Here is a 10,857-nt window from a genome sequence, read left to right as displayed (position 1 = left end):
TGTACATATGAGTAACTTCTAATCGTTTAGTTTTTAGGGCAAATATACTAGACTTTAGTGCTTCTTTTTTTCAACCACCCGGCCCCAAGCAGCCACTCAGGACTCTGTCTGAAATTAAAGCACTCCATAGCTCTCCGTGTCCTATGCCGGTTGCGTTTACATTGATTGCTCCATCCATTTCCAGTACTTGTGCAAACTCTTAACAGTATATCGGTCAAAATTTATGAAAGTTTCAAACTAGCAAACGAGATCAGGGCCGGTCTGACATTGGGTATCGACATCGCATTTGATCTTCAAATAACCGATGCGAGAATTGAAAACGGAGAGAAATCGGAGAGATAAAAAGTAATGGAACACGATAGAAACTGGGCGCGCGGGGATTGTAGATGTGGGGACGGTGGGACGCTTGAAAGAAGCCTCGATTTGCAATTGCGGGAAGAAAGCCGTTAATTTCTGGTCGGTTTAATTTTTAATCCGTTTTTTTACATTCATATACCACACATACTTTATTTATTTACACACGGTAAAATCTTCAGTATTACATTATAATAAGAAAGGCGGGAGTTAAGAACTTTACAAAGTAAAATAATAACATTACTGTTTTACAAGATTGCTTTGTGGGAGCCTGATTGATAATTGTTGTAAAATCGATCAATTTCCCGTAAATTGACGGGTAGGCTGTTCCATAATAGCGTCCCGCTGTAACCAAAGCTACGCTTGCAATAATTTTCGTGCGTGGCTTGTGCAAGTCTAATTTATGGCTAGATCGAGTGATATTCTGTGATACGTTTTTTGAGCCCTTAATTCACAGCTAAATGGCCCATCCCATATTATATTACAAAACTTAATCCGTTAATTGAATTACTGAGTAGATAACCATGTAAATTTTTTTCTATCTGTCAGGGTGGTTTTATCACAAAATTAGCCTTTATGTCAACTTCGGAAATAAGCTGTGTTTTGCTAGACTTTCAAAATAAAAGCCCCTTCAAATATTATCTTCCCGTTTGTTCAGCTTCTTTGCAAGATCGTCAGTTAGTCACCTTCCAAAGTCGGAGAAATAAAGAATAAACGCAATAAACTTCGATGATTGGCTTGTGGCAAATCTAACGTTTTTCTCAGACTTAATTCCGCCAATTTCTCGGGTTCGTTCCCCGTACAGCGACCGCTAATCGAGCCTACACTTGTTCGCCATGGCCGGGTGTTGGTGCCAATTAATTTGAATAAATTTATCTTGGATGGTATCATCTGTTTTGTCGTCTCTTTGTTATTGCAATAGGGAGGGACTGACACGGCTGCCTGGCCACGTACTGGCTTTGTACAACATTGTGGATAAGCTTTTCTTCTTCGTTCCTCGAGCTAAAGATTTGCCATAGTCTCTTTTGGCGAAACCATAGACTTACCATCCTCTGTGACTTTTTTAATTTGTTTATTGATAGAAGAAAACATAACGTAATACAAAAGTTGAGGGAACTAAGTGTTGCAACCACAACAAGAAAGAATTAACTGAAGGCCATCCTCTGTGTATGCATGTGGTGGAATGTGCATTTTAAATGGTTGTGCCGGTTATAAAATTAGCCTTGATAAATTAATGCCAAACTTAGAGCTTTTCAGAAACAGATTAAAATGGAATAAAAATACTTGAAAATATGAACACGATAAAACCTCTGTTGTTCTGTGTTTGTTTTGTGAATTTCAGACATGCGAGAGCAGTCTTGGCTTATTCAGAAATTCAAATTTGTGAAACAAAACAAAACAAACACAAAACAACAAAGTTTAACATCGTGTTCAGTTATTTGTGAGCTTGTTTCTTTTTTTGTAGTCTGGTTAAAAATCCCTAAATATGACATTAAACAGATCTAAACAAGGCTAATTTTACTACCGACACAACCATTTAAGCACAGTCCACCACTCACATGCACAGAGGATGGTAAACCTCTGACGAAGTGTACCGCTCTTCTTTGATCGTTGATTGATTGATGCCTCCATCCAGCCTCGTTCCTAAGCCTCAACGCGCTTGTCGAAGTAAGCGACTTGCCTCAACCTCGTTCCCAGGGTCTTCTCTCTACCTCCCAGGACCCTGGGAACGAGGTTGGACTTGCCTTAACTCAATGGGTGTTGTCACATTGGGACGACGTGGGACAAGGCTGGCCTTTATCTGTTTCTACCTGTATGGATCCCATTCATAGCAGGCATATTTAAGTTTCGGTCAAACTAAAGCGAGGAGCGTTTGCTCTGTCACATTCTCCGGGCCGGTTTGTATAGATTTCTAAGAAAGCTGTTAACTTGTCCTACAATGCAAGCGATGGCTTTATTCCTCGAATTTCTGAAGAAGCTCGCCTGCCGTGCTTGTTTTAGTTGTACTTTTATCGCTTCTCTGAGCACAGAAAAGCAACAAAAACACAAATAAACATATACCAGGAGACCTTTTCAGACTCAATCCCAAATATTACCGGATTTCGGCGGAATTGAAATATCGTTACGTGTAATTATTTTTCATCGAATTTCCGTTCCATGGAAAGTCTTATGTATTACGCCTTGGTTAGTTTCCCAAAAGTCCCGATACTCAGTGAAGTATTTTGTAACAGAAGTATACTTTTCCAGAGTACTGCAAAATCTATCAGCTGTTTGAAACTTCAGCTGGGCGGGCATCTGGAACAATCCAAACGTCGTGCTACTGCCACGGCAGTAGCACGGTTTCAAACGTCGAATTTAATTCAGTCGCCCCAAATTCTTTTCGGCATTAGTATAAATCTACTAGTGTTCTATCACGAATGCCGTTCTCTGATTGGCTACGCTACTCACTATCTATTCTGTGATAGATAGTGAGTAGCGATTTTCAACAAAATGGCGCCCGCTTCTTCACGTTTTTGAAGTGTCTGCGATGAGGAAATAGATAATTTACTTGTTTAGGATTGAACGACTAGTAGATTTATACTAAAACAATAAGATTATTCGCTCGAGATTTCTATGCGTGATAGTTGATTCGGGCTTCGCCCTCATCAACTATCACGCGATAGAAATCTCGAGCTCACAATCTAATTGTTAAATAGCACGCCGTTTGAAACCAAGTCGACGCGCTACTGCCTTGCGGCATGACAGGGCCTGCCGTGCTACTGCCGTGCTAAATAGTCGTGCCAAACTTAAAAATTCAGCCTGCGTGCCGAGCTAAATGGTTTCTTGAATTTTAATTAGTTCGGCACGGCAGTAACGGTTTGGAACTGGCCTCGAAAGAAATTGTAGTGCTGCGTCGCCCGGTGGGAAGTAGAAACGAATGTTTGGTTTATCAATAAAACAAAACGTTTCGAAACGTCAGCACTCAAATTTCTCTACGGTGGCCAATTTACCTTTACTTATCAACTCTTTTGATAAACTGAAACATTCGTTACGATTCGATTCGCTATCTATTAGGGAGTTTGGGTTTCCTGTGACTGTCCATATCACGTGTTCAGTAATCAGCGGCAGGCATCGCTGGCAACCCTTGTCATCCGCCATCTTTGTGTATCTTTGCGATGGTTGTTGTTTGTCTGCGTCTTTGTTTTAAATTTACCGTTTTTCGAGTTAAAGCTTCCTCTATCCGATTTGGAAGGTAAGAAATCAATCATTTGGTGTTTTTCAAAACCTTTGGCTTGGAGACTTTTCAAAAACTGGGAAAGAAGTGGTAAAAATACGTTGTGTGCATGAGAAGAATCTTCGAAGACAGCTGGCACCAGGTGACAGAATGTGGAGCGAGCATTCTACGGAACAAGACTCCGCTTCGGCTCCGATCCTAGAGAGCGCAATCATAGGGGGTGGAGAAGATCATGTTATAGTTAAACTACTTACAACCACCAACGTTACTGCAGCGACTGGAAACGAAGTTTTGGCAAAGCTTCTGACGGGTTCATCGACTGCGGGAACAGCTGTTACTGTTGGAGCGACTGCTGGTATATTGGTGGGTAATGTGCAGGGCCAAGGACTGCGAAAAATTGAACCAAAGCCTGTCGAGTCGGAAAATGAGAATGAAAAGGTGACTGAAGCTGATGGCGAGTTAAACTCCTCGGGAAGGTAAGTGTAGATTAAGCCTTGGTATCGTAGAGTAAAAAAATGTGATTAAATTTCGAAAATTCTCAATTTGGACACCTGTGAACGGTATCTTACACCTATCATGTTAACCTAGGGAGAGCAGAGGCTGGGAAGAGGCAGGGAATTTGAACCTAAGTGAAAGCTTTTGTTCAGAGCATTTGTGGAGGGCCAAAAGAGTCACTCATCATCTTTGAAATTCTCCCAACTGGTACCTTAGGAAACATGGAGATCATTGAGGAGAATTGACATTTTGATATGATGGTATAATGGTTTGTGCGCAGTTTTTTACAAACCTCGATTAGAATCAACTTGAACACCAATGTTTGGGGAACATGCCACATTTAATAGCAAATTAGATCATGTTTCTTTGTGATGTGGCTATGCCTAGATGAAACCAAGCTGATGATGTGGGATTTTCTGCCTCATTGTTCAGATATTATTTTGTGGGGCATATACTAAGTCACAAAGGAAAGGTTTGTTTTCTCATACCTATTTATCATTTTGGTGAAACTTTTTTCAGATTGTTGGGTATAAATGCTACAAGGAGAGGGGTCAAGACGTGTCCTCTCTGCTCAAAGAAGATTGGTTATCGTGCAAAGCAGTGCAAATATTGTTCTCCTGACAAGCAAAAGAGAAGATTGAAAAAAATCCAAAGCAAAGAATCCAGAAAAGATAGTGATCGTGTTATTGACGTGGAAATAGGTGTGGTGATTGACAATGAAACAGAGGTGTTGACGTCCAGCACTGCAGCGCCTTCTACTGAGGCAGTTGATACCAAAAAAGTAGCAGACGGTTCCGAACCGTTTGTGCCGCAAAGTTATGAACAAGACTCCCAGCAAAGTATCAATGCTGTTGAAGGTATGGAAGTAGAAATAACCCAACAGAATAGCGGTGAACTTGCAGCAGGGAAAAGGAGTTACCACACTAGTCTGCAAGATTTGATCCACACTCTTTTGGTACAAAACCAAAACAGCAGCGTGTATATAGCTCCAGAGTCTGAGGTGCAAGTCGATAAAACAGGTCTGGAGATTCCAGATTCTGATCAGCAAGAAGAAGAGGTTGGAGGTGGTAAGGAGACAGAAGAGGAACAAGGTAGTGCAATGGTACCAGCTGGTCCGGTGGGGAGTCCGGAGAATGCTTACGATGCTAATTCGGTGGCGTTGTTCTTGGGACATCTTGCACAACAGAATGGCAAGAAGATAAGGACTGCTCTCGACCCCGTGAGCAACAATGCTCAGCCCAGCACATATGCATCGAATACAGTACGAATCAAACCTAAGCATGTTATAGTCAAGGACAATATATCAAGTCAAGGATTCAAGTACCGGAGAATAAGACCCAAATCTGTTGACGAAGGTTCGGCTGTGGTGGAAATTCCAGCCGGCGTTGATTCCACTTTGGAGGGGGAAGTAGGCGAGAGTGTAGTTGAAGTAAAGCCCACAGAATCACAGTTAAGGTAGGCATGTAGAAAACAAAAATGGCTACTGATTGAACGAAATGTTCTTATCAAAAGGCTCTTATAAAACAAACGTATTGCACCAATATTTTATTAATTATTATTAACCCTTTGACTCCTGTCGTGTTTCCATGGTTTTCACATAAATTACCTTTTTCCTAGAGCGGTTTTACTTGTTAAAATGCGCAGCAGATAAATAAATATTCTTGGCTTCCAAAATTAACTGCATATTAAACTGGAATGATTAAACAAATGTTTACCGGCGTAAAATAATATGGTTACCGATTAATCATTTGCCGAAAAACACACTTGAACGCAAAAATTGCTAAAATTCACGGCATGTTGATGAAGACCTTTGGCATATCAAATTTCAACCCGGTTATGCAAATTGTCCTTGATTACGCATCTGTCGCTTCTCAAACGCATATATGAATTGACAAAGACACAAAAATCAACAGAAAGCTTTTCCAACAAAACTTTTGATTGAAATAAACATATTTGCTATTAGAGGCAAAAAACTTTCAGTTTTTTTGCATGCGTGCAAACTCGCATGTAAAATTTGAAGACGCTCCATGTTTGTATAAGGCGATCACTCGCAGTAAATTCGGGCACGTTTGCGATGAAAATTACAGAAGTTACAGAATTCTGGTTCAAATCATAACTTAAACTATTTGTAAAAAGCAAGTCAACATCGGAAAACATCATTTACCGTGTTGTCACCATTGTCCTGGTCTTATAAACTCCGTTTGAAGCCCGCGGTTCGGTTTTAACTTTTGAGGCATATTTCGGTAGCGGCGTGGAAATTGAAGAGATCACAACGCGAAACGGCTTTTCGCTGTTTTTTAACGCCTCCAAGTTCTCTTTTTTGACGGTAGATTATTGTTTACGGTTATTCCTTTCCATTGTGAGCTTAAAAAAGATGTACTTGCTTTAAAAGATGAAAAAAAACATGTCTTGAAACTCCAGGAATGATTCATGCGCTGCACCATTTTGTAATTTTGCTCAGCTCCATGCGGTAGGTTCAGAAAGATCCTTTCCCCTACCCCCTAAAATGCCTTAAAATATGTGCAAAAGACAGATTCTGATTGGCTTATCATTCTACTAGCTATTGTGACCTTTTCAGGATGAAAAAAACCCCAGGAGGGGAGGGAGAACGTATCGAGTTTCACGTGCGGAGCATGCGCGAGGGACGGCTGGTTTTGGCCGGTGTAGGAGTCAATGGGTTAATAGGATACTTGAAATTCAACACCAACCCTGTTGACTCAAACCTCTGCTAACTCGCACTATTTCTGGTTTCCGTTGGGAGTGTGAGTTAGCAGGGTTCCACTGTGCTTTAGGTTGATGGATACCCAAGAATGTATGGACAATAATAATTACTGTAGTTATTACAGTTGATTCCTGTAACTTGAACCTTCAAGGGAAATTGAAAAAGGTTCGAGCTATCGGAAGTTTGAGTTATCAAGGGTAAAATTATATAGAAAATGACCTGAAAGGAAAGGAAAATTGGTTCGAGTTAGCGCTAGGTTCAAGTTAGCGAGGGTTTGAGTTATTGGGAGTCGACTGTATTGTTGAGTCCACTAGACATGTTGCATTGAAGAAATGCACAAGTATTGTACATTTAATGTGTAGACTAAATTAACATTGATAGTATAATGAGCTGGATAATGTTGGGAGATGTTACTTATGATTTTACAGTCGAACCAGGTCAAGCGTACCCCCCTAGATTCTATTAATGAATCTATTATTTGAAAATTGAAGCCGTTAGTCGTTTCAAGTATTCAAATCAAAATTCGATTTCTAATTGGATTATACGAACAATGCATGAAACCACAAAACCAGGAAGCCTGCCGGAAAAAAACCCTTTTCAACATATTCAGAGCGGAAATTCTTGATTTGTATAAAAGCGGATTTTCCAAAAAGCATTCTCATAGTTTGCAGCAGTCAACGCATGCTGTCAGAGAGAAAATTCGCCATTTTCAACCAGGCACGGTGAAAATGGGTCCTGTCGGGTAAGTTAAATGATCACTAAATCAGTGGACATTTTACGTTTATACACTGGCGTTTATTCCGTTAGTTGTTAAAAAAATGAGAAAAAAAATTGGAAGCGTTTTATCATAATAAGCAGTTCTCTTTTTGAGGTATATGCAAATTAATTCAGCGAAAAATATGCGAACTCACAGTGAAAGATGTTTATTTCAGTTGACCTTCAACAATGGCAATGACCTTCGGCACATGCGTTGCGCTATTTTTCGCGGTATAATGGACAGTCTGATGAGATATATACCATACTTTTCATGCAACAAGGTGGGTAATGCTATTCATGAAAGATAAATTGGAATTTTCAGCCCGACTCATTTCAGCAAGCGCTTGACTTTGTGCTCTTACCATGACCAAATTTGCATGATGGCTTTAATATATGAACGTGTCAACAACATGCGGGAACAGTTTGAACGAACGAGCTGTTTCAAATGTACTATAGTTTAAATTTTACAGGCTATTGCTTTTACTGTTAGCGTGGATCAATGTTCAAATTAAAAGCCAATAATCGAATTTTAATTTGAGCATTGATCCGCGCTAACAATGAATGAATGAATGCATTCTTTGAAACGACTAATGGGTTCAATTTTCAAATAATCGATCCATTAATAGAGTCTAGGGGGGTACGCTTGACCTGGTTCGACTGTAATATGGTCAAATTTTTCTGAGGTCTATGTCCTTTGAAGTGGCTTGAAATTAAGTCTGTTAAGTTAGCTTAATTGTACAAGAGCAGTAATAATAATAATAATAATAATAATAATAATAACAATAACAATAACAATAACAATAATAATAATAATAATGATAATTTCATAATTTATATAGCGCTATTTATATTCAGTGATCCATAGCGCATTATAGGAATAATAAAATTAAATTAAAAATATACATATATATGCAATGTCAGATATGTACTAAAACTGACAAATTCATTTAAAAAGAAAATAAATCAAAATTAAAAATAAATAGCAATTACATTGAAATGCTGACCTAACAAAAACAATTTAAGTTTGCTTTTAAAAACAGTAAGTGTAGTGATAACATGCAATGAAGGCTTGTCTTTTTAATGTTTAATAGATAATAACACTTCTTATAAAAATTCTTGACTGTACTAGTTACAAACATGTTCTGATCAAATGTTCTGAGATGGAATGGTGATTTTGTTTTCAGAATGCTTCCTGGAAATGCAACCAGACGTGGTGTGATGCCTTGTCAGAAATGCCAGTGTCTCATTGGCTGCCGTTCCAAAGTGTGCAAGCACTGCAAGTTTCTGTTAAACGAGGCTAACCCTCCATTTAGGCGGAGCAGGAAGCACCTGCTACAAGCTATTGAGCTTCAGATCCCATCGCACTCAGTAGTAACTGTTTTTTCTGTGCGAAGAAGCAAAGTGGGTCCAGATCATAGGTGTTTTGTTTGGTGTGAACAAAGCGACCCGGACAACAGGATGCGAGATGTGTATTCATGTGATTACCCTCCCTGTGTGACGGCAAGGGAACTGGGTAACAAGCCCATGTCATTCATGTGTGAACATGCTAAGATTTGTCGTGGACAGGGATCAACTTCAAATTCAAGAGTGCTAGAACTTAACCAGGAAAAACTGTCAAGTGAATATCTCACCCCAGAAATGTCCGAGTCATTAAGAGAACTGAACAGACAGTGCGACAACAAAGGTGTACCCCTGGTACAAGGCGTCTCTGACAGAACGTTTGTTGTCGTGGATCAGCTTAACACGGATCAAGGTAGCAGCTTAGCGACTGATCTCACAGGCTTTGTCCATGTGCGATTTGAAAGAAGCAAAGTCAGTGGCCAGTGGCAAACCCAAGTGTTCTGTTCTGGGAGGCCATGCATGGCGTGGAACCCGGTGTTCAGTTGTGTGAGTAATAAGCGGAGCTCCTTGCCCACAGTTATTCGATCGGTGAATTGCATTCACTTTTCTGCATGTCTCTGGGCAATAACATCCGATGAGAAACTTGAGCATGAGTTTAAACTGTACATTGAGGGTGCCAAAGCTAAAGTCAATGGCAATGTTACAGAGGCTGACTGAAGTAGTGAGGAGTATACTAGTAATTTTTAGGGTTTTGTTACTCATTGAGACTTTTCGTGAAACTGTTAAGGTTTCATGGAGAGTTTTACACAGTGTAATTGATTGGTTTTAGCAGTCATAAAAAGTGCTCTCAGAAACTCTTTAGAGTTTTTGCTGAAAATCCTGGTTTTGTGCCAGAATTTCTTGTCAAAGTACATGTAGGTTGATGTTGCTATTAATTTAGGACGTAATGTGTTCTCGTTCTATGGCGAGAGGGATGGAGATTCCTTTGTTTCACATTGTGTGTAATTTTTGGTTTGCAAATCATCTTAGCTAGGCCCCCATATATAAGATATCAGGGTGGTTTCTTGAACGTCCTGATGACCTTGCAGACCTGATGGGAAGATTTTTCAAATTCATATTTTATTGATGGGTAGCAATTTTTAGTGCAAACCTGTCCTATATGTTATGTAAGAACTCTACACTTCAAATCAATCAATGTGAATGTCTTTTCAGGAACAGGGTGCATGAAATAGTTATCACCCCGGTGAGTTGTCAGGACGTTTGAGAAACGGACCCCATAGCCTCAAATAATATATTCTATTTGATGAAATCATTGCAAGTTCAGTATTATTCAGTATTATTTTACAGTAACAGAGAGTCATTAAATATAAAACACAAGACAAACATGTAAAGGGTTATCAAAGCTTAAGATATTAAGAGTATTGAACAAGAAAGACATACAACGTGGTATTGGTCTTCACCCTTTAACCCCAAATATCAAAGAACAACTTCTCCTCTTTTGTCCCCATTCTTTTCTTATAAAAGTACTGGGGAGAAGTTACTAAAATATCAGGAAAATTCACCTTGGGTGATCCTATCCTTAATTCCCATGACCTCAGCATTGATGTTTCAAGGAGAAATTTGATGCTGATCACTGTTAGGGCTTTGAAGGTTAAAAATCTGTTGTCTTCAGTACTCAGAAGCTCAGGTTTTTGTCCAGGTCATTGGTATAAATGAACATGAAACTTTGAGGTAATGCAAATACTGGTTAGTGTTCATCCATGCGTTCGTAGTATTTCCAACTAGCGAGCAAAACAAGGACAACCATACCACTGTATTTGCGTAGATAGTTTTTTGTGTGCCAAAACTCCAGTTTAACAGGTACCTATAAAGAACTTAAACCTGTCAAACTATTGCAGAGTTTTGTTTATTGTTCATATTGGAACACATTGGAATCAAGATTACATATTCAACTCATTAAAGAAAAACCATTGAA

General features: G+C 39.3%; 1 protein-coding gene across 1 annotated transcript; it reads left to right on the top strand.

Annotated features, from left to right (window-relative positions):
• Positions 1 to 3,483: 3,483 nt before the first annotated feature.
• On the top strand, positions 3,484 to 10,857 carry LOC146450619 (uncharacterized). Its single transcript, XM_085100187.1, has 3 exons — positions 3,484 to 4,044; positions 4,583 to 5,518; positions 8,726 to 10,857. The coding sequence occupies exons 1-3, from the start codon at positions 3,719 to 3,721 to the stop codon at positions 9,597 to 9,599; spliced, it is 2,136 nt and encodes a 711-aa protein (XP_084956313.1). The 5' UTR covers positions 3,484 to 3,718; the 3' UTR covers positions 9,600 to 10,857.

Source organism: Pavona decussata, unplaced genomic scaffold, assembly GCF_977016875.1.
Source record: "Pavona decussata unplaced genomic scaffold, jaPavDecu1.1 SCAFFOLD_438, whole genome shotgun sequence".
In the NCBI taxonomy this organism is placed as follows: domain Eukaryota; kingdom Metazoa; phylum Cnidaria; class Anthozoa; order Scleractinia; family Agariciidae; genus Pavona; species Pavona decussata.
This window is presented reverse-complemented; position numbering and strand designations above follow the sequence as displayed.

What these genes read in the sequence shown, in the direction of transcription:
- LOC146450619 (XM_085100187.1), top strand. Translation starts at nt 3,719, where the DNA reads ATGTGGAGCGAGCATTCTACGGAACAAGACTCCGCTTCGGCTCCGATC. An exon ending in GAGTTAAACTCCTCGGGAAG is followed by an intron (nt 4,045 to 4,582) that starts GTAAGTGTAGAT and finishes AACTTTTTTCAG; the next exon opens with ATTGTTGGGTATAAATGCTA. An exon ending in CCCACAGAATCACAGTTAAG is followed by an intron (nt 5,519 to 8,725) that starts GTAGGCATGTAG and finishes TTTTGTTTTCAG; the next exon opens with AATGCTTCCTGGAAATGCAA.